Here is a 25,083-nt window from a genome sequence, read left to right as displayed (position 1 = left end):
AAGGGTTTATTTAGATTTTCTGGTTGGGTATTGTATACTCAACCATTTATGGTTAGTAAACCTTTATTATCTATATGTAAGCTGCTTGGTATGTGAATTAACTTCCTTCAGATAAGTGAACTTACCTGCTACCATCCGAATAGTGCCCATAATTCCATATATTGGTTTACTCTCAGTGGACAAAGGGATGTCCTTCCTCACTAAGAAGCAAAGCAGTGAGAGGGTATAATCAGCATTACCACCCCTGCTACCTTGGAGAGGAGATTCTCAGGATGAAGATATTTTCTTGTTTGTGGGAAATCTAATTCAGAAGATTTCTGGGAAGTTGGATTAATGTACGTATATGATACAGAACATATATTGATCAGCTCTTTTCATGTCATCTGAGACAAACATGCATGCCATGAACACTGTCACTGTCAATCAAATCTATCAGTCACCTCAGTCAACATGTAAGCAACCATGACTTGCAGCAGACTTTAAACTCACAACAGCCGTCTCTCCTTGTCTCTGAGCTTTTGCATGTGTGTGTTTGTGTGTCTGTGTGTACGTGCGTTTGTATTTGTGTCAGCAGGATAGTTGCTGAGAGGAAATATAAAGCCGAGAGATCCAATAATTTTTAGGATTGGATACCAATGTGGTTCCAGATCCTTTAATTTGGCTTGCACGTGAAAGCTATATTCAAAGAGCTCTGGGAAATGTATGGTATCAACTCAAAACTTTGGCCAGTATTTAGCATATTCTGTTTCTAGTATATAAACTTGCATGCAAAGGGCCTTAAAAATAATCAGTTTACCTGTCAGGGTCATTTCATTTGACACCCTGTCAATGGCAAGGACATCATCGGATCCATCATCACAAGCCTCAATGTAAAACTTCTCTGGTGTAGTGCACCTATTGTGAGCAAAAAGGTGTTACAAAAAGGCATCAAAACTAGCTATTAGGACTTAACAGAAATTGCAAAACTTACTTGCAATACTACTGGAGAGTTGGTAATCGGTATGCAAGCAAGGAACAGCATAGCTAGAAATTGACAAAGGGAAATGTCATCCCTGATGGCAGGTAAAGCGCTATTAAGTAACTTTTTACCTCATTTAGGTAGCTGACTAGCAGCTGAAGAAACTTGCCCACTTTGACAAGTCAAACATACAGCAACAGTACAAAGTACCGAATCTAATGGGATCATTACAAAGCATCTCACAATATATTATTCACTATCTTATGAAAGCCAAATTTGCTGTTGAACGCTTGAGAGGAAAACTGATTTCATCATATTGTTATGTTGCCAAAAAAGTTATGGATACTAGCACCCAAAGGGTCTAAAGTAAAAAAAGAAAATTAAAATTAAAAAAAAAATACTGAATTTGTGTTGGCAGGTCAGGTCATGAAAATAAGGACTTCATGATAACCTTATCGATTTTGATCTTGTGTAGCTTGCCTAATTCTTGCAAGCTCGGCTCAATTCGTGAGCAGATATAAGTTTGGAAAGGATCCATTGAGAATTGATTGTGCTCAGTAGCTGAAGGGTGGGCAAATTAGCTGTAGCTCCTACCTACAGTGTGTGTTGGGATGGGTTAAATGCAGAGGATGAATTTCCCCATGGGAATTAATAAAGTACATCTTATCTCTTATCTTAAATTAGTGAACTATGGGAAGAGTTTAGATGATAACAAGTCAGCATTTCAGCCATTGTTGTTATTTTCCAAATACAGCATCGCTCACAGGTCATCATCATCTAGACCCTCTTCATAGTTTGCTGATTAAAGCTAACCCGAATACATTCCTATTGAGTTTTGAGCTTTGCCAGACCACAATGAGTAAATGGACAAAAGAATTTGTGGGCTGGCTGGGCAAGGCCACATTCCTAAAATTCTTACAAATTACCTTACATTCATAAGCCCTGTGCAACTAGCATCTCAAACAACATGAGGAGTTGAGCATCAGCAAAAAAAAACAAAAAAAATTAAATTAAAAAAAAATCCTCCATCAACAATTAATTTATTTATGCATTTTTACTTTGCCTTTATTGTTATAAGAACAAAATATATTATATGCTGACCATTCAAATAACAATTCATGTTTTTTCAAGTTCAAAATAACATTGCATCATTACTTTATCAGTCAGCGGCAAACTGATGATCGTATCCACTGGCTGCCGTGCGTGACTCATGTAGGACCCGGCGAAGACGCACCCCTGGAGAAAATTTTATTTTATTTACTTTATTTTACTACTTATTGATCCCTGTGAGGAAATTCTTCCTCTGCATTTAACCCATCCTAGCTGTGTAGCTAGGAGCAGTGGGCAGCTGCCATGCAGTGCCCAGACTCCCTGGGCGCTGCACAGCATTGTGCAGTGCCTGGTCATTTATTATCATCAAGGTTTTTAGCTTTAAATCAAGGCAGACTCGTCATATCCTCAGACAGCCAAAGTAACTTATTTTAGCAAGCTAGTTATGGTAATAATATCAGCAACCAGGGCCATTTTACTTGGGTTAATATTGTGACTGTAAATTGATATGAACCATCCCGTTAATCAAGTTAGACTGTAGGCCAGTATGTGGCATATGTGGATGGCAAGGCAGGGAAAAAAATAGGTCAGAAACTGACAGGTTTTATACCAGAATATAAATCGCTTTGATATTCTGCTTAAACAATTTTTTTATTTTACAATATGATACTAACGCAAGATGGGGTGTGTGGTTGGAAAGACAGATGGGTTCAAGGTGGAGGTGGGATTACATCAAGGACTGGCTCTGAGACCTTTCTTGTTTGCAACGGTGATGGACAGATTGATGGACGAGATCAGGCAGGAGTCTGTGGACTATGATATTTGCGGATAACATTGCGATCTGTAGCGAGAGTAGGTTGCAGGTTGAGGAGAGCCTGGAGGTGGAGGTCAATAGGAGCAAGACGGAATACATATGCATGAATGAAGGAGGACAGCAGAATGGTGAGGACATTGAGAAGGAGTAGAGGTGACAAAGGTGTACGAGTTTCTTTCTTTTTTCTTTTTATAATTATTTCTAGTTTTTCCTCTTATCCCATCCGATTAACTCAATGGAATATGGCCGGAACTCTTGTCGAATAACTCCCCTGGCTCACGTTTCCACAGGAAGGAGATAGTCGTAACACCAGCTTCCTTCAAACTCGTGTCGGCTGCTCTCGCTATTTTACATGCTGAAGCCTCGCATGGATTGCATTACCTTTAGGCCGTGAAGGAGACGTAGGGAGAATGCTTTCGGTTGCTTAGCTGCAGGAGCCCGGATGGACCAGAGGGGTCGCTGGAGAACGACAAGTCCCTGAACACTACACCAATCTACACCCACTATCCCTCAGGTAAGAGTGGCCTAATGAATGCCTTACCCCGTGGACGCTCTGGCCGTGACTGGTTACGGCGAGTCTGGGATACAAACCTCCCAGCCACATGACGAGTGGATTGCAAGAACGGCGGTTTATTCCGCTCGGCCATCAGAGCGGCCTAGGTGTATGAGTTTAAATACTTGGGGTCAACTGTCCAAAGTAACGGGGAGTGCAGAAGAGAGGTGAAGAAGAGAACTCAGGCAAGATGGAGTGGGTGGAGAAGGGTGTCAGGAGTGATTTGCAACAGAACGGTACCAACAAGAGTTAAAGGGAAGATTTACAAGATGGTAGTGAGACCAGCTATATGTTGTATGGTTTGGAGACGGTGGCACTGACAAAAAGACAGGGGAGATGGAGCTGGAGGTGGCAGAGTTGAAGATGTTAACATTTTCATTGGGAGTAATGAAGAAGGACAAGGTTAGGAACGAGTATATTAGAGGGACAGCTCAGGTTGGACGGTTTGGAGACAAAGCAAGAGAGGCAAGATTGAGATGGCTTGGACATGTGTGGAGGAGAGATGCTGAGTATATTGGGAGAAGGATGCTAAATATGGAGCTGCCAGGGAAGAGTAGAAGAGGAAGGCCAAAGAGGAGGTTTATGGATGTGGTGAGGGAAGACATGCAGGTGGCTGGTGTGACAGAGGAAGACGCAGAAGACAGGAAGAAATGGAAACGGATGATCTGCTGTGGCGACCCCTAACGGGAGCAGCCAAAAGTAGTAGTAGTATATTAGAGGGACAGCTCAGGTGGGACAGTTTGGAGACAAAGCAAGAGAGGCACGATTGAGTTCATTTAGACATGTGCAGAGGAGAGATACTGGGTATATTATATTATATTATATTACACACACACACACACACACACACATATATATATATATATACAGTTAGGTCCATAAGTATTTGGGCAGTGACACAATATTTGTAATTTTGCCCCTGTACACCATCACAGTGGATTTGAAATGAAGTAACCAATATCTGATTGAAGTGTGGACTTTCAGCTTTAATTTAAGGGGTTGGACAAAAGTATTGCATTAACTGTTCAGGAATTACGGTCACCCCATTTTCAGAGGATCAAAAATAATTGGATACTTGACTAACAAGTGGTTTTATGGGCAAATAAGACCTTTTCCATCATTATTCCATGACAAATTAAGCAGCTAAAAGGTCTGGAGTTCATTCCAAGTATTTACATTTGCACTTGGTAGCTGTTCATCGGAACTCTCAACATGGAAGTCCATAGAGGTGTCAATACAAGGGGTAGAGGCCATCATTAGGCTGAAAAAGCAAAGGAAATCTATCAGATGGATAGTAAACACTTCAGTAGTGGCCAAATCAACATTTTAGTACATTCTTAAAAAGAAAGAATGCGCTGGCAAGCTCAGCAACACCAAAAGGCTTGGAAGACCACGGAACACAACTACAGTGGATGATCGCAGAATTCTTTCCCTAGTGACGACAAACACATTCACAACATCTAGTGAAGTCAAAAACACTCTTGAAAGGTAGGGGTATCATTGTCCAAGTCTACAATCAAGAGACGCCTGCATGAAAATAAATACAGAGGGTTTACGAGTGAAAACCACCGGTGTCACTTAAAAACAGGAAGGCCAGATTAGACTGTGTTTAAAAACAAATAAAAACCTACCCAGTTCTGGAACAAGGTTCTTTGGACAGATGAAGCAATGATTAACTTGTACCAGAATAATGGGAAGAGGAAACATGTGGAGAACAAAAGGAACAGCTCACGATTCACAGCATACCATATCATCTGTCAAACATAGTGGAGGTAGTATTATGAAATGGGCATGTATAGTTGCCAATGGAATTTGGTCATTGGTGTTTATTGATGCTGTGACTACTGACAGAAGTAGCAGGATGGATTGTGATGTTTATAAGGATATACCATTTGCTCAGATTTAGCCAAATGTCACAAAACTGAGAGGATGGCGCTTCACACTGCAGATGGATGATGACACAAAAAAGCTGAGAAAGCAACCCAAGAGTCTCTCAAGGCAGAAAAGTGGAATACTCATCAGTGACCAAGTCAGTCGCCGGACCTCAACCCAATTTTCACTTGCTGAAGATCAAACTAATGGCCAAAAGACCCACAAACAACCAGCAACTGACGGAAGCTGTCGTTAAGTCTTGGCAGAGCATTTCAAAAGAGGAAACTCAGAATTTGAAGATGTCGATGGGTTCCAGATTTCAGACAGTCATTGACTGCAAAGGATTTTCCTCCAAATATTGAATAGATTGTTATAATCATAGTTATGTTTGTTTGTCCAATTACTTAATTTTAAGCCTCTGAAAATGGGGTGACCCTGTATATCCATGGCTGTAATTCCTGAACAGTTAATGCCATATTTTTATCCAACCCCTTACATTAAAGCTGAAAGTCTACCCTTCAATTACATCTCAAATACTTCATGTCAAATCCACTGTGGTGGTGTACAGGGGCAAAACTACGATTATTGTGTAACTGTCCAAATACTTATGGACCTAACTGTGTGTGTGTGTGTGTGTGTGTGTGTGTGTGTGTGTGTGTGTGTGTGTGTGTGTGTGTGTATATATATATATATATATACACTACCGTTCAAAAGTTTGGGATCACCCAAACAATTTCGTGTTTTCCATGAAAAGTCACACTTATTCACCACCATATGTTGTGAAATGAATAGAAAATAGAGTCAAGACATTGACAAGGTTAGAAATAATGATTTGTATTTGAAATAAGATTTTTTTTACATCAAACTTTGCTTTCGTCAAAGAATCCTCCATTTGCAGCAATTACAGCATTGCAGACCCTTGGCATTCTAGCTGTTAATTTGTTGAGGTAATCTGGAGAAATTGCACCCCACGCTTCCAGAAGCAGCTCCCACAAGTTGGATTGGTTGGATGGGCACTTCTTTGAGCAGATTGAGTTTCTGGAGCATCACATTTGTGGGGTCAATTAAACGCTCAAAATGGCCAGAAAAAGAGAACTTTCATCTGAAACTCGACAGTCTATTCTTGTTCTTAGAAATGAAGGCTATTCCATGCGAGAAATTGCTAAGAAATTGAAGATTTCCTACACCGGTGTGTACTACTCCCTTCAGAGGACAGCACAAACAGGCTCTAACCAGAGTAGAAAAAGAAGTGGGAGGCCGCGTTGCACAACTGAGCAAGAAGATAAGTACATTAGAGTCTCTAGTTTGAGAAACAGACGCCTCACAGGTCCCCAACTGGCATCTTCATTAAATAGTACCTGTTAGAGCCTGTTTGTGCTGTCCTCTGAAGGGAGTAGTACACACCGGTGTAGGAAATCTTCAATTTCTTAGCAATTTCTCGCATGGAATAGCCTTCATTTCTAAGAACAAGAATAGACTGTCGAGTTTCAGATGAAAGTTCTCTTTTTCTGGCCATTTTGAGCGTTTAATTGACCCCACAAATGTGATGCTCCAGAAACTCAATCTGCTCAAAGAAGTGCCCATCCAACCAATCCAACTTGTGGGAGCTGCTTCTGGAAGCGTGGGGTGCAATTTCTCCAGATTACCTCAACAAATTAACAGCTAGAATGCCAAAGGTCTGCAATGCTGTAATTGCTGCAAATGGAGGATTCTTTGACGAAAGCAAAGTTTGATGTAAAAAAAATCTTATTTCAAATACAAATCATTATTTCTAACCTTGTCAATGTCTTGACTCTATTTTCTATTCATTTCACAACATATGGTGGTGAATAAGTGTGACTTTTCATGGAAAACACGAAATTGTTTGGGTGATCCCAAACTTTTGAACGGTAGTGTATATATCTACTCATATATTTTCGTAATGTGTGTGTGTGTGTGGTGTTACTGTAGATAAAGCACTTATGATCCTAATGCTTTTTGGAGGTGGTAGGTATTGTTCCAGAGTACGGGAAAAATTAAAATTATGCATACATATGCAAAATATGCATTTTTCTAAAAATGGCTAAAAACCACTTTTCTCTGCATTTCAGATGATTCTGAGCATCTTTGATTTTTTTCACCTATATAAAAAAAAAATTCTGGGACAGAAATGTTTTGGCATTATGCAAAATATGCATTTTTGCAAAAATGCACTTATGATCCTAATTTTTTTTGGAGGTGGTAGGTATTTTTCCAGAGAGGACCAGAAAAATAGCAGAAAATTATAATAATTATAATAATTATGCATAATGATGCAAAATATGCATTTTCTAAAAATGGCTAAAAACCACTTTTCTCGGCATTTCAGATGATTCTGAGCATTTGGGGGGAGGGAGTTGGAGTGGGGGAGGTTTAGGGACAGGGGGAAGGGGGAAGGCGGTTAGCTGGCAGGATGAAGAGGAGGGAGATTTAGACGGGTGGATAACCAAACCGCTACATTGTAGCGGGGTTCTTCTAGTGTGTATATATATATATATATATATATATATATATATATATATATATATATATATATATATATATATATATATATATATACATACACTACCGTTCAAAAGTTTGGGATCACATTGAAATGTCCATATTTTTGAAGGAAAAGCACTGTACTGTTCAATGAAGATAACTTTAAACTAGTCTTAACTTTAAAGAAATACACTCTATACATTGCTAATGTGGTAAATGACTATTCTAGCTGAAAATGTCTGGTTTTTGGTGCAATATCTACATAGGTGTATAGAGGCCCATTTCAAGCAACTATCACTCCAGTGTTCTAATGGTACAATGTGTTTGCTCATTGGCTCAGAAGGCTAATTGATGATTAGAAAACCCTTGTGCAATCATGTTCACACATCCGAAAACAGTTTAGCTCGTTACAGAAGCTACAAAACTGACCTTCCTTTGAGCAGATTGAGTTTCTTGAGCATCACATTTGTGGGGTCAATTAAACGCTCAAAATGGCCAGAAAAAGAGAACTTTCATCTGAAACTCGACAGTCTATTCTTGTTCTTAGAAATGAAGGCTATTCCATGCGAGAAATTGCTAAAAAATTGAAGATTTCCTACACCGGTGTGTACTACTCCCTTCAGAGGACAGCACAAACAGGCTCTAACCAGAGTAGAAAAAGAAGTGGGAGGCCGCGTTGCACAACTGAGCAAGAAGATAAGTACATTAGAGTCTCTAGTTTGAGAAACAGACGCCTCACAGGTCCCCAACTGGCATCTTCATTAAATAGTACCCGCAAAACACCAGTGTCAACATCTACAGTGAAGAGGCGGCTGCGGGATTCTGGGCTTCAGGGCAGAGTGGCAAAGAAAAAGCCATATCTGAGACTGACCAATAAAAGAAAAAGATTAAGATGGGCAAAAGAACACAGACATTGGACAGAGGAAGACTGGAAAAAAGTGTTGTGGACGGATGAATCCAAGTTTGAGGTGTTTGGATCACAAAGAAGAACGTTTGTGAGACGCAGAACAAATGAAAAGATGCTGGAAGAATGCCTGACGCCATCTGTTAAGCATGGTGGAGGTAATGTGATGGTCTGGGGTTGCTTTGGTGCTGGTAAGGTGGGAGATTTGTACAGGGTAAAAGGGATTCTGAATAAGGAAGGCTATCACTCCATTTTGCAACGCCATGCCATACCCAGTGGACAGCGCTTGATTGGAGCCAATTTCATCCTACAACAGGACAATGACCCTAAACACACCTCCAAATTGTGCAAGAACTATTTAGAGCAGAAGCAGGCAGCTGGTATTCTATCGGTAATGGAGTGGCCAGCGCAGTCACCAGATCTGAACCCCATTGAGCTGTTGTGGGAGCAGCTTGACCGTATGGTACGCAAGAAGTGCCCATCCAACCAATCCAACTTGTGGGAGCTGCTTCTGGAAGCGTGGGGTGCAATTTCTCCAGATTACCTCAACAAATTAACAGCTAGAATGCCAAAGGTCTGCAATGCTGTAATTGCTGCAAATGGAGGATTCTTTGACGAAAGCAAAGTTTGATGTAAAAAAAATCTTATTTCAAATACAAATCATTATTTCTAACCTTGTCAATGTCTTGACTCTATTTTCTATTCATTTCACAACATATGGTGGTGAATAAGTGTGACTTTTCATGGAAAACACAAAATTGTTTGGGTGATCCCAAACTTTTGAACGGTAGTGTATATATATAAATAATCCAGTGAGTCAAGTAAATTCTTTATGAGACAGTACAAGCCTGTTTCATGCCATAAGCAATCATCAGCTGTCAATAAAGCTTTATCAACAGAAAAGTCTATCTGACTTATATAACAAACAGATGTTAAAGAAAGCAGAATCCATCCTGTCTGACAGCACCCACCCCCAACACCTCGAGTTTCAGACCTTGCTTTCTGGTTTCTGCTTCAAATACCCAGTGGTCAAAACCAGTAGAGACTAACATTCCTTCATTCCCTCAGCCATTTCACTGCTAAACTCCAACAGTAAGAGGTAATACCAGCTCCACCTTGATAAACACAGTTAACACTGTTTATTGTTGCATTGGTTTTTGTTGGCTTTGTTCTCCTCGCTACATGCTGTATTTATTTGTATTTATTTGCCTTACGTGTTCTGTGGAGTGTTTGTGTGTTTGAATGTTGCTGCTGCTACACAACAATTGCCCCTCTGGGGACAAATAAAAACCTACTTGACTTGACTAAATTGTTTTGGCAAACATTTCTTCCATCCAGTCCTTGAATATTTCAATATTAGATCCTGGTGCTCTATATATACAGCTCACAATTACATTTTTTTTCCATATAGATTTCTATTGTGATGCATTCTAGCATGTCATCAACCACTGTTGTCATGCTTTCCACCACCTTATCACTGGGCAATGAAGATTTTGCTTCCTGAACACTTTTGGGTGTATTTTATGGATTTTGGATTTCTGATCACACAAAAAAAAAAAAAAAAAAAAAAAACATCTTAAAATTTTCCTATCACATACTGTTTTGTAGATATAACCTATTTTTGTGATTTCCCATCATATTTTAAGTCTACTAGTATATTGCCCACAACGCAAGCTGTTTTGGTTAGTCCAAGCATGCCTGGGTATGCACTCAGTGTAGGTGCTATAGAAATGTTGTCTTAGGCATGCCTGGGCATGCTTAGTCAAGTTAGATGCTTGGTTAGATGCTTGTTAAAGCTTGGCTCAGAGGTACTCAGAAGTCAATTCTATTTGCAGTCCCAATGATATGGCGAGAACAGAAGGATCACGTGACAGACGGTTACTTGTCTGACCAATGTATCTGGCTTCTCTACTAAAAATAAGAAATCTATGGGGGCGTCCGGGTAGTGTAGCGGTCCATTTCGTTGCCTACCAACACAGGGATCACTAGTTCAAATCCCCGTGTTACCTCTGGCTTGGTCGGGCGTCCCAACAGACATAATTGGCTATATCCACGGGTGGGAAGCCGGATGTGGGTATGTGTTCTGGCCGCTGCAGTAGTGCTTCCTCTGGACAGTCGGAGCGCCTGTTCAGGGAGGAGGGGCAACTGGGGGGAATAGCGTGATCATCCCATGCGCTACGTCCCCCTGGTGAAACTCCTCACTGTCAGGTGAAAAGAAGCGGCTGGCGACTCCACGTGTATCGGAGGAAGCATGTGGTAATCTGCAGCCCTCCCTGGATTGGCAGAGGTGGTGAAACAGTGACCAGGAAGGCTCGGAAGAGTGGGGTAATTGGCCAAGTACAATTGGGGGGGGGGCCAAAAACAAAAAACAAAAAAAACCAGTAATCTGCCTTCAGCCATGAGACCAGTGCCACATGATGACAGTTTGCCAGTACTGAAGCCACCAGAGACATGGAGCCTAGATATGGCAGAATAAGATGCCACAACACATGAACCAGATGTGGAAAATGACACTGATCCAGATGTTGAACCCTTTAAGCCTGGTTATCCTCATCTGATAACACAGCCAGAATTAAATGACCTGGTCAGGGACTTAGCTTTGCCAAAAACTAAAGCAGAACTACTTGGTTCAAGATTGCAAGGATGGGGTTTGCTGTCCCCAGGTACAACCATTTCTATCTTTCAAAACCATCAAGAACATTTGACAAACTTCTTTATGCAGGTTGACAACCTCTGTTTCTGCACTGACATTGATGGATTGTTCATGGCTTTGGGTTGTGTGCGTGACCCACAACAATTGTGTCTTTTTATAGATTCGTCAAAGTTAAGCCGGAAAGATGTCCTGTTACACAATGGTAATGTCCAACCTTCAGTACCCTTTGGCTATGCAGTACACATAAAAGAAACCAACAATAACAGGGAACTGTTGTTGAAACACATATAGTACAACAATTATGACTGAAACATCTGTGGTGATCTAAAAGTATTGGCACCGCTACTAGGAATACAGCTCAGATATACAAAGTACAGTTGTTTCTTTTGCGAATGGGATAGCCATGCTAAAGAGTCACATTACATTAAAAAGAACTGGCCGCTCCATAAGCATTTCATTACAGGGCAGAAATGTGTGGCACATATACCACTTGTCGACCCAATAAAGATATTTCTGCCTCCTTGATGAAAAATGTGAAAGCAATGAACAAAGACGGTGATGGATTTTGGTATTTGAGACAGACAGGACAAGAATAACTGATGCCAAGATTAAGGAAGACATTTTTGTAGGTCCACAAATCAGACAGGTCATCAATGACAGGGAGTTAGAAGATCTGCTAGTGGGGCCAGAGAAAATAGCATGGAAGGCATTTAAGGATGTTGTTGAGAATTTTCTTGGCAACTACAGAACACCAAACTACTGAGCTGCTTGACAACATGCTTAAAGCATACAAATCATGAAGTGCAACATGTCATTGAAAATTCATTTTCTGCATCACACTTGGATTTCTTCCCTGCTGATCTTGGTGCAGTTGGTGAAAGGTTTCACCAGAACATTGTGCCCATGGAAAAGAGGTATCAGGGCAACCGGGATCCATCAATGCTGGCCGACTATTGTTGGGCACTGACATGAGAGGCACCAGATGTTGAGTACGAACCAAAATCAGCCGCAAAACATTTTAAGCTCAGTTGAACTAATGCAATGGGTCAGCATCATTATGCGATTAAACATGTTAAAATTCAATAAAAGTTATTTTAATGTTTCTCCAAATTCCCACGTGATACAGCAAATATGAAATTATTTTTGTGTTCATCTTGACATTGTCTATCAAAATCTCCAATTATTTTCAGGAAGCAAAACGTTTGAAAAAAATTGTTGTCCAGTCAATTGAAGCTTTTATTCATGTACAAAGCCACGCTCTGTCTCCGTTCTTGTTTTTCCTGTTCATATAAGTCAATTCGTATCCGTTCAACTCAAAGTATGCTCTGGGAATTGGTCATGCATTAAAAGAGGCTGCCCAACTCAGAGAAAATACAACGGATGATGACTATGAGACAACCCTTCCACAACCAAAATCAGCCGCAAAACATTTTAAGCTCAGTTGAACTAATGCAATGGGTCAGCATCATTATGCGATTAAACATGTTAAAATTCAATAAAAGTTATTTTAATGTTTCTCCAAATTCCCACGTGATACAGCAAATATGAAATTATTTTTGTGTTCATCTTGACATTGTCTATCAAAATCTCCAATTATTTTCAGGAAGCAAAACGTTTGAAAAAAATTGTTGTCCAGTCAATTGAAGCTTTTATTCATGTACAAAGCCACGCTCTGTCTCCGTTCTTGTTTTTCCTGTTCATATAAGTCAATTCGTATCCGTTCAACTCAAAGTATGCTCTGGGAATTGGTCATGCATTAAAAGAGGCTGCCCAACTCAGAGAAAATACAACGGATGATGACTATGAGACAACCCTTCCACAGACACGTCAAAGTCCTTCTGATACCCAGATCTTACACAATGCTGCAGACATATTGAGGAGAAGTATGGAGAATGTTGAAAATTAACGTCAGTTCAACGTTAACAGTAACCAGCTCTCTCATCTCCAATGCAGCAAATATGTACCCAACCCTCTTTGTGACTTTGTGTAGTGGTGTGTTGACTCAAGAGCTCATAGACACCACCAAATGTGTTGAGAAACCATCTCTGAAAGAAAACCTTTGTGTAATCACAATTTCCCACTGTCTCATTGCCTAGTGCCACCACATTCAAACGCCAATCACACTGGGACTTGCCATTCTGATTCATCATGAGTTTGGAAGCAAGATGCTACTCAATAAGATCAGTGCAATGGGCCACTGTGTTTCTTATAATGAGGTTAGACACTTTCTCACATCAGTGGCAGCAGACCAGATGTCAAGTGCAGAAAGCAGTGTCTACATCTCTAATGGTCTATCTGATGTGTCTGAACATGGGATTGTTGATACAGCCATCGAAAACTTCGACCAAAATGAAGACACTCTAGACGGAAAGCACACAACTCATGCTTTGGCAACTGTTGTGTACTGAAGACACCATGTCTCCACAGAAGAGAAAACCATAGGTTTTCACAGAAATCTCTCGCTGTGTTCATCTGTGACTTGAATGGAGAAAAACTACATAGGTAAATGTGTTTTCTCTTGGTATTTGATTAAGTGTTGTTATAGATATTATAGTGTGTATTTGTTAGAATTGTGAGTCTACGTTTCTAATCACAAGTAATAGTAATGGTTTATTGAAAGGAAATTTTTGATGAATGTTGTGACAAAGTGTTTTGTAAGTGATGAGCATGATTTTAAGCAACTCCTTCATTTCAATGTTGATTATAGGTACATCAAACTTCCAAAGCGACCAAAACCACCTGAACTTCTCAAACCTGATATGCTGAAACCAAACACTGCAGTCTCAATAGCAGCAGACAGAAGATATCTGGTATGGAAACTTATATGAAATGAAAGCGAGAATCAACAGAATGTCCCAGCATGGTCTGCTTTCAATGCCTTCATATCAGATACTTCTTGTGCTCTTCTTGTGCTCAGATACTTCTTGTCAGTGTTGTCTACATGCCATTCACAAGAGAATCAACTTCAGCTCAGTCCACCATACACACGTCTGTGAATGTTCTCATTCATCCAGGTCATGGTTATCCAAAGGAGTTGAATCAAGTGCAACTGGACTTGGTATATACACTCACCGGCCACTTTATTAGGCACACCTGTCCAACTGCTCGTTAACGCAAATTTCTAATCACAGCCAATCACATGGCAGCAACTCAATGCGTTTAGGCATGTAGACATGGTCAAGACGATCTGCTACAGTTCAAACCCAGCATCAGAATGGGGAAGAAAAGTGATTTAAGTGACTTTGAACGTGGCATGGTTGTTGGTGCCAGACGGGCTGGTCTGAGTATTTCAGAAACTGCTGATCTGCTGGGATTTTCACGCACAACCATCTCTAGGGTTTACAGAGAATGGTCCGAAAAAGAGAAAATATCCAGTGAGCGGCAGTTCTGTGGGTGAAAATGCCTTGTTGATGCCAGAGGTCAGAGGAGAATGGCCAGACTGGTTCGAGCTGACAGAAAGGCAACAGTAACTCAAATAACCACTCATTACAACCGAGGTATGCAGAAGAGCATCTCTGAACGCACAACACATCGAACCTTGAGGCAGATGGGCTACAGCAGCGGAAGACCACACCGGGTGCCACTCCTGTCAGCTAAGAACAGGAAACTGAGGCTACAATTCGCACAGGCTCACCAAAATTGGACAATAGAAGATTGGAAAAACGTTGCCTGGTCTGATGAGTCTCGATTTCTGCTGCAACATTCGGATGGTAGGGTCAGAATTTGGCGTCAACAACATGAAAGCATGGATCCATCCTGCCTTGTATCAACGGTTCAGGCTGGTGGTGGTGGTGTAATTTGGGCCCCTTAGTACCAATTGAGCATCGTGTCAATGCCACAGCCTACCTGAGTATTGTTGCTGACCATGTCCATCCCTTTATGACCACAGTGTTCCCATCTTCTGATGGCTACTTCCAGCAGGATAACGCGCCATGTCATAAAGCTCGAATCATCTCAGACTGGTTTCTTGAACATGACAATGAGTTCACTGTACTCAAATGGCCTCCACAGTCACCATATCTCAATCCAATAGAGCACCTTTGGGATGTGGTGGACCGGGAGATTCGCATCATGGATGTGCAGCCGACAAATCTGCAGCAACTGCGTGATGCTATCATGTCAATATGGACCAAACTCTCTGAGGAATGTTTCCAGTACCTTGTTGAATCTATGCCACGAAGGATTAAGGCAGTTCTGAAGGCAAAAGGGGGTCCAACCCGGTACTAGCAAGGTGTACCTAATAAAGTGGCCAGTGAGTGTATATCCGTGAAGACGTTTCACCTCTCATCCAAGAGGCTTCCTCAGTTCGTGCCTTTCTGATTAGACCAAGCTAGTCTGACTGGCTGGTGATGAGACTCAGAATTTATCCTCTAGGAGTCGTTGTCAGAGCTATTGATATGCGTGGCTCTTTGTGTCCCGATGATTAACAACGCCCGTCGCTAACAGAGCCATAGATATGCGTGGCTCTTTTGTGTAAAAATGTTATGGTCACGCCCGTCATTATCGGAGCTATTGATATGCGTGGCTCTCCTGTGCTCCGATGTCCAGCGGGGCCCATCGCCATCGGAGCTATTGATTTGCATTTGTTTAGCAGCAACGGTCGTTGGGGGTGTTAGTTTTGACTTCATTAGTCAGTGGTCATGAGAGTCGTTGGAGCCGTTAGTGACCGACTTGTTCTTAGAGGCTAGGCTTCTTGAGTCTCCTGGGTAGAGATGAAAGGACGGCATTGTAAGTGGGAGATAGGTGGTGTTGCAGACCTCCTCCTCTGTTGAGGGATGGTTTTTCCAGTTTCGCATAGATGGCTTCCTTCACCCCTCTTTCAAACCATCTATCTTCTCTGTCCAAAATGTGTACGTTGCTGTCCTCGAAGGAGCGTGTCTTCTCCTTTAGGTGTAGATAGACTACTGAGTCTTGTCCTGAGGAGTTTGGCCTTCTGTGTTGGGCCATCCGTTTGTGTAGTGGTTGCTTGGTTTCTCCTATGTATAGGTCAGTGCAATCCTCATTGCATTGTACGGCATACACCAGATTGCTTTGCCGGGTGTGTGGTACATGGTCTTTGGGATGAACCAGTCTTTGTCGGAGTGTGTTGCTGGGTTTGGAGTATACCGGGATGCGGTGTTTGTTGAAAATTCTCCTGAGTTTCTCGGAGACCCCAGAAACATACGGGATGACTGTGCTATTCCTTCTGTTCCTTTTCTCCTCGTCGCTCAGCTGGTTGGTCTTTTTGGAACGTGTTGCAGTTTTCACAAAGGTCCAATTGGGGTAGCCGCAGGTTTTTAAACCTGCCCTCAGGTGTTTGTGTTCTTCTCGTTAGGCCTGAGTGCTGCTGGGCACATTGTCAGCTCTGTGTTGCAAAGTTCTGATGATGCTCAGTTTGTGTTCCAGCGGGTGGTGTGAGTAGAAAAGCAGATATTGGTCTGTGTGTGTAGGTTTCCTGTAAACCCCAATGTGGAGGCTCCTGTCTTCCCCAATGTGGACGTCACAGTCCAAGAAGGGCAAACTGTTGTTCTTTACATCTTCCCTTATGAACTTAATGTTCTTGTCCACTGAGTTGATGTGTTTGGTAAACGCTTGCACCGCTTGTGTTTGGATTTTGACCCATGTGTCGTCCACATATCTGAACCAGTGGCTCGGAGGTGAGGAACACCGGTGTTCCTCCCACAGGAGAGCCACGCATATCAATAGCTCCGATAACGACGGGCGCGGCCATAACATCTATACACAAAAGAGCCACGCATATCTATGGCTCTGTTAGCGACAGGCGTTGTTAAACATCGGGACACAAAGAGCCACGCATATCAATTGCTCTGACAACGACTCCTAGAGGATAAATTCTGAGTCTCATCATCAGCCAGTCAGACTAGCTTGGTCTAGTCAGAAAAGCACGAACTGAGGAAGCCTCTTGGATGAGAGGCAAAATGTCTTCACGGATATATACCAAGTCCAGTTGCACTTGATTCAACTCCTTTGGATAACCATACACACAGCGATGATACAGCTTGTAAAGTTTGTAGAAGAACTAGGACAACACCATAATCTTGTTATTGCAGACCTTGCTATCTATAGTAAAGCACAACAGATCTTACGGAGCAAACCACCCTCTTTACAAGGAACGATAACAATGAGACTAGGAGGCATGCATATTAACGGGGCTTACCTGTCAAGCATCGGCAAGCTCTATGGGGCTGGTAGTCAAATGCTTCATGACAAACAACTGGTAAGAGGAGTAAGGAGAATTAAGCTAATGTCTGAAGTTCATGCTCTTCTGGAAAGCAATGCAATCATGGCTTAAAAAAAGAAGCCCAACATCCAACGAATGGAACACAAGAACAACTCCTGAGAGATGTGCAGCAAGTATTCCATGCTAATGGCAAGCCCACCGCAAAACAGCTCATCCATGAACTGGAGACTGACCTTACTATGATCCAGAACAGTATCCAGATGTTATCAGATGAGGGAGTTAAACAACCAGCAACCTTAGCATAGTTGTTAAATTTCCTGAAAGGCTCTGATCTGTTTCTGTGGATTCTCTGTGCTGAACATGAAGCTGACTTTTAACTCTGGCTGAATTACATGTGTGAAGTCATCCCTTCATTCTAAGCTGCTAGAAGGGCAAACTATGCAAAGTACATGGCAGTGTGTGAAGCAGAAATGAAAGCCCTTGAACAAAAACAACTAGATGCATATACATTCATGGGACAAGGAGGATTTGTTGTCCAACAGTCTGAGGAGCAAAGTTACAATTGTGTAGCTACTGATCAAGCACTGGAGCAAACCAGTAATCGAGGGGGAAAGGTCAGGGTGGAGTTGTTGGCTTTATATTACGAACGGCATAGCGCTGCAACACGTCTTTCGGTTTAATTAAAGGCATTAATTTTTAAGGATTCTGTTGTTCTACAGTATTGTTGTTTGTATTGTTATTAATAAAAATATATTCCAAAAGGTTTGATGTGTTTTATGCACATTTGTAATCCCGAGGTTTTTTGCTGAATGAGGTCCTATCTATGCACTTTTTGTGACACAACAACTTGTGACAATTTTTCTTATCATGTATAAGTCACATGTGTAATACACACTGATGATGGTTGAAATGAGTTACCCCCTTCGATGTAAAGTGCTATGGGTGTCTAGAAAAGCACTATATAACTATATGAAATTATTATTATTATAAATTATAGACCTACATAAACGCTCATAATAGTAGGCTCTGAATCTGAGACAAAGCCCGACAAGTGCTGTGAAACAGAAGTTCAGAAACAGAATACTAGCTCCAACAAATTTAAGATTTGAGATTTATAAGAATTATATTTATTTATAATTTCTTTATTGTCATTTCTCAATACTTGCATACATTGAAACGAATGTTTTCCTCTACATTTAACCCTTTCTATACACTAGGAACAGTGGGCAGCCACAGGGCAGCAGCCGGGGGACAACTCCTGTTCCAAATTCCGTCAGCTGTCTATAACGTTTTACAACCTGAACCTAACAAGAGTCAAACAAAGATAAAAACACACATACGACAAAATGCCTTGTCATTGCTCAATTTAAAATGTTCCCACACAGCTGAGGTCTTTGGCATTTTGTTTTCTCTTTAACGGCCAATGTAAACTGAAGCGTGGCATTCACTGCTGTGAGTGAGTGAGAGGGCTGTCAGGCGCTCAAGCTGAGATAGTATAGTATATTTCTACATTTCAATAGTGCAATTCAATCAAAAAGTATAAACATGCTACAAGAATATGCTGACAAAATGGATTTTGCAGTTCGCCTTTACTGATAACCTACATGCAGCAAAAAGAAAACAAAAACAAAAAGAATATCAGAATCCCAAAACTGAAACCCGAATTCCTACCCACGAGCAAATATCAAAACAGTTGAATATTCGTGCCCAGCCCTACCCCATCTTTAACTATGATGGAAGCATGAAGGAAACAATAAAGGCTGATCTTGCCAAGAAAATTATTATAAACCACCGTTGTTGCAATCTGCTCGTCATGTGGCTGGGAGGTTCGTATCCCAAACTCGCCATAACCGGTCACAGCCAAAGCATCCACGGGATAAGGCATTCATTAGGCCACCCTTACCCGAGGGATAGTGGGTGTACGTTGGTATAGTGTTCAGGGAATCGTTGTTCTCCAGCGACCCCTCGGGCCCATCCGGGCGCCTGCAGCCAAGCAACTGAAAGCATTCTCCCTACATCTCCTTTGCGGCCTGAGGGTAATGCAATCCATGTGAGGCTTCAGCGTGTAAAATAGCGAGAGCAGCCAACACGAGTTTGAAGGGAGCTGGTGTTACGACTATCTCCTTCCTGTGGAAACATGAGCCAAGGGAGTTATTCGACAAGAGTTCTGGCCATATGGCATTGGGTTAATCGGGTGGGATAAGGGGAAAAACTAGAAATAAACTTATTCCAAAAAAAATTGGTCAGCCAGTCAGGGGTCGAAAGCTTAGAAAAGGTCTTCCACAGTAACCAAGAAGAGGCTGATACCACATTGGTGTTACATGCAATACACCTTGTTTCATCAACTGCAATGACACAATGTCTTACATGTCTACTATGCAAGCAACGGGATGTTGGAATCATCTACTGTCTGGATGCACTCTGGACATGGCCCAAAGGAAAGATTTGTTCCAATATGTGCTATTTCATAGAAACTTGGAGTTCAATTCTGTTAGCGCCTACCAGCATACCATGCCTTCATAGCCTGTGACACCACTAGTAGTTTGTGTAGGAAAGGGAAGCTAACAGCCTTTGCAAAGCTGAAGACCCACCTTGCTAATTTACAAGAAATGTCAAACTTTGGATCTGACAGTTTGGGAGAAGCATTGCCTGTGGCACGAAAATATGCCCTCCATCTGTTCGGACAAAAGAGAAAAGAGAACGGGAAGTCTATGCACTAAGCTTAATGAGCTGAGATACATCTCGGCATCTACAACTGATGTATCAGTGGCACCCCCCCCCCCCCGACTATAAATGCTTTTAAGCAACATGTTTTGAGAGCAATATATCAGACAACAGTGTGGCGCCAAAGCCAGCTTTCAAAGGAACTTCTCTGAAATCCCATAGGAAAAGGCTGCAAAGTCAGAAAAGATGGATCCGTTGAGGCCACAACGTTCCAAAAACCAGCTGTGCCACAAGAGCTCAGAAACATCACACACTGCAGTGATGGGACCTGCAATGACAACAAAAAATTCCAGGGCCTTTCAGTGGGCTTGACATGCACTGAGTTTTGCTAGGGCCCCTTTCCTGGGTGCCCAAACATAGCACATTTTGTCACTGAGGATAATGTGTATGGGTGACATTCTGCATAAAAAAGGTAAGAAAAAATAGACCAGGGAATATTTTGGGTTTTTATGTGTGTAGACCTATAAGTTCAGCTTTTAGTTTAGTGTATTTTGCCAGAAATTATTATTTTTTCATCCATAACTGTTATTTAACCTTTAAATTAAAGTTGATATACAACTTTCAATAGGTGGTCTGTTTACATTTTTGCCTGATTTAACTGTATTTGTTTAATCTTGATTGCAGACATGCCAGTTACGCCCCATTTTATTTTGTTTGGGACAGGTCATACATATTATGGTGTAGATCAATGATCACACCTGCTACAGTTACAAATCACATATTGCTGGATTAAACAGTCTTACCTTTCCAACAAACCTTGATTGGTGTTTCTGGGACAATCCCAGCCAGAGCTGCCTAAAAGTAAATGTATACATTCACCATAGACCTTCATATTTGATATTTTAGCTTACTGTGGGTCTGGGTTTGTAGGACTTCATTTCCTCAATGCATCAAGATATTCATATTCTGTTTTTGTTTTTTGAGACATATAAAGTAACCCCTTGCCCATTGCCATACTAAATTTGGACTCAATATAAGAGCTTGCACTATAAAATTGGTCTGGCGGCCTGGCCAGGGTGTCTCCCTGCCTGCCACCCAATGACTGCTGGGATAGGCTCCAGCATCCCCGCGACCCTGACAGCAGGATAAGCAGTTTGGATAATGGATGGATGGATGGATGGATGAGCTCAAGTGTATCATCTCCAATTCACCTTGGCTTTATTTTACACTTTTTTAATTTATGGGGTGTATCACAATATCTGTCAATTTAATCACATTTGCAGTAAAATATTTTTATACAAGAACACATTTCATATGTGACAGACCTTAGAGAATATGAAAAACATTGTTGTGCTTTGTTCTACCTCCAGTATGCGTATCTACAAATTTTGTGTACCTTCCCGTTAGCCTATGTTGTTTCTGGAATGCCGCATAAATTACCTTCACCGATGGAATGGAGCATTTTGGAATAGTTTGCTGGCTTGCTGCATTTCTTCCGCAAAAAGTGCAACCCATGCCCCACAATTGTTCCATAGTCCTCAGCGTTGATCAACACGATGAGAGCAACGAACCTTGACCTAAACATAACCACTTTAATTCTATTTGCCTGCTTGATATTAAGACTTAAATAACACTTAAATGTGAAAGACATCCAGCAATGCAAACTAATCAGCACTTTCATGGAATGTTTTTCACCACTGTGCGGTGTAGTTCGCGCCTAAATAGTTAGATAATTAAAAAAAAAAACACCACTGGCTCTGACTCTTGCTTCCATTCTTCTATTCCATATGGCAGGGTAGAAGTAACTTTTAACAAGCTGAGGCAATTTTCTAATACATTATGCTGGATCAAATGTTTATTTAAAGCTGCGGCAACATCTAGAACTCAGATTATTTTTTACATTGTAGGAGGTGATTGGGATGGGATTTGTCAATGTGTAGCAAACCAGAATCAAAGCATTTGAGGGGTGTTGTGACTTCTCTTATGTACACTATTGTAGTGTTACTATTCGTGGGTTACTAACTTAATCACTATTATATATAAGTACACGGAGACGAGGATGCGGCACAAGTCTGATCTTTACTGACGGAGACATCACACACTACTAGGCTCGACCAGTGTATTACAGAACTCAGTAGTGGTGACAGTCCAACACAATCGAGCACCGAGTGCTCGATCCAATACACCACAAGGGGGAGGCCTTCATTATTGGACCACCCTTGGACACCACAGGCATGATACTTTGTTTTAATCAGAAAGGAAATCAACCATTTAGACGGTAATTTGGCATATAATTACATTAGCAGTTGAAGTAATAAATAATTCATCCAAAAAGCTGTAATTTATAAAAACCGGTTAATGTAATAGCTTATTACATCAATCGGCAAAGGTTATTCTGTTAACCGCTCGAAATTATGTCAGTAAACAGTAGGTATTACATTACATTTGTAGCCTACACTTAATTTGAAACGTCGACATTTTTTAGTGCAGTCATGTTCGGTTTTAAAGTGTTATTCTTTTCATTTGTTCCATATTTAGCCTACAGTCGAAAATCACCTCTGATTTGTTAATTAGGATGGCTATAATGATCAAGTTATTTTTATTGCCGCCTGTGGCTTTTGTGATTACTGTCAAAAGCGTGATAATTGCTCATTAATATACAAACATTCTTAAAATACTGCTGGGATCAATAACGGCTCAGCTCGGCACACATTTAGCAGTAGCACAGTGCACTTCACAATACGGTGCTGTAATTCCGCTACCTAATTTCAAGGAACATCCCTTGTACTACTTGCAAGTAACACTTTATTTAATCCGTCCCTTTCCTACAAGCTTGGTGCCTTTCTTTGCTAGATCAACAAGACTAGAGCAGTGGTGTCTCTGCCTGGTTTCTCCAGGGATGGACAACTTGGGTCCCTCTGTCAAAGTGACGTCTGCGTGTTCATGGGACATCACTTTGAAAGGTGGTAATAATTTAAGCAATAACAAAGAGCCCCCATTCAGATAATGACAATGTCTCCACAAACAGTAATCCGATCATTTATAAACTGACAAATGGAAAATGCAAGCGACTACTGATTATTTAAATAGCTTGTTTCTCAGATAGATTAAGTATATTTTTGATGTGATGATAGGACGTTACGGCAACAAAAGAGGGTATTTTCTGTTCAACATTGTTGAATATGAAATATGATAAAACAATGTTAAAAGACAGCGCCGTTGATTTTTCGTATTTTTTCCTCAAACTTCCGATTTCGTTTGCCCACCCCCACCGTGGCCAGAGTTTTTCAAGGGAACACGAGCCTTTCTCTCTAGTTACGGTAACGTCATTGCTAAAGTAAGCTTCATCTCTTGCGCGTTTAAACTTATTGTTTGCTGCGAAAGTTCTGGCAGATATCATTTGATACGAGCTAGGAAAGCTAACGTTACTTTAGCTCATCTGATAATATTGTGTTCAGGCTTTGCAGTGTAAAGAGGTAATGGCCACAGAAATCAAAGTCCACCCGACAACTTAAATTTGGGTGTGAAATTGATTCATGCATTAGTCATTTCCTTATCAGCATAGACGAGTGTCCCGTCCATTAATTATAATGTTTAACAATACTTACAAACTAAAGCTTTCGTACGTAGTCGCCATCTTTCGTCTTATTTGACCACAGTCAGTGACGTTTAAATGCCGCGACATGCTTATGACTCAAGGAGGGCTTTGTATGTATTTTCCTTTTTTTTTTTTACAAAATTTATTTATAAATGGAAAGAATAAGGAACATCAATCAAATCAAACAAGCAACACCAATATATACAGATATATATGCCAGGGGTTATGAGGTAAATAGAATATAAAATTAAAGAAAAAATAATTAAAAAAAGAAAAAAGTAAATAAAATAGAGTTTCAGCAGTTCAGACAATTATAAAGTTTACACACGTCAAGAGTTTTAATGCTTTGGGGTTTGTAGACTACCGAATAGTTTGTATGTATTGTTGCATTTTATTTATAAAAAATTTGAATAAAAGTTTTCTGTCGGAAAATGTACTTTTGTTTAGTTTAGTTTAGTTTATTGTTTATTTGACAGGGACAACGCACAATTTCACAATTGCACCAGAGTTAGCCGGCAGCTAATTTGCATCTGCAGTCCCTGGGCAGGCAAACAAACAACAATTAATACAGAAGTAAAAACATAACAATACATAAAAAAAACTATTGAACAGGCAGACAAAGAACAATCAAGACAAAATAAAAACATGACAATACATCAGAAAACCAACCGCAAAAGTTATAAGTACAATCTGGTCTATTTAAAGCAGTGAATATAAATAGCAATCTGGCCTATATGACAACAACATGATGAATATGGATTTCATCTATTCAGCAACAATAAATATAAATAATAAACTGACCTGAAACATCAGTAAATAACAATCTGACCTAAACTATGACAACAGCTATGAGAATCAATCTGGCCTATTCAATGGCAAGGAATATAAATTACACACAGTCTACGGTCATGTTGCGAATGTGAAATCTTTTGTGAATGTGAAATTTTGCTAGAATAATGAAAAAGATTTATGAAATAATATTGTTTTTGCTCAGAATTGCATACATCATAGAGACCAAACAGCACATCCATGTAGAGTAATGAAAATTGGACAGAAATGTTACAACGAATATATTGAGCAAAATCTTTCCAAAAAGTCACAGTGTAAGGACAGTTCCAAAACAAATGTATGGCCGTTTCACTAACAAGTCCACAGTGTAAAGAAGAGGTGAATGAATAACGGAGACGGAGTGTTTGTTGACATATATGAAATAAGTGTGCTCTCAGTTGTAGAAGTAAATCTATATTTTTGTATTAACACATAGGCAAACTTAATTAGTACATGCGGGTACTGTATGATGGACACTGATAACAGCCAATGAAATGCGCTGAGAT

The 25,083-nt window shown here is 40.7% G+C and overlaps 1 protein-coding gene across 1 annotated transcript in view; it reads right to left on the bottom strand.

The window, feature by feature from the left end:
- sacm1lb (SAC1 like phosphatidylinositide phosphatase b) overlaps positions 1-23,788 on the bottom strand; it is a 64,701-nt gene extending 40,913 nt beyond the window's left edge. The window contains exons 1-3 of the mRNA XM_056286035.1: positions 23,760-23,788; positions 797-894; positions 126-200 (exon numbers count right to left, since the gene is read on the bottom strand). Coding sequence (XP_056142010.1) covers positions 126-200; positions 797-894; positions 23,760-23,788 — 202 coding nt within the window. The remainder of the gene's footprint in view (positions 1-125; positions 201-796; positions 895-23,759) is intronic.
- Positions 23,789-25,083: the final 1,295 nt, after the last annotated feature.

This window comes from Lampris incognitus, chromosome 9 (genome assembly GCF_029633865.1).
Source record: "Lampris incognitus isolate fLamInc1 chromosome 9, fLamInc1.hap2, whole genome shotgun sequence".
Taxonomy (NCBI): Eukaryota; Metazoa; Chordata; class Actinopteri; order Lampriformes; family Lampridae; genus Lampris; species Lampris incognitus.
Note: the sequence above shows the minus strand (reverse complement) of the source record. Positions and strands in the feature narration are given on the sequence as shown.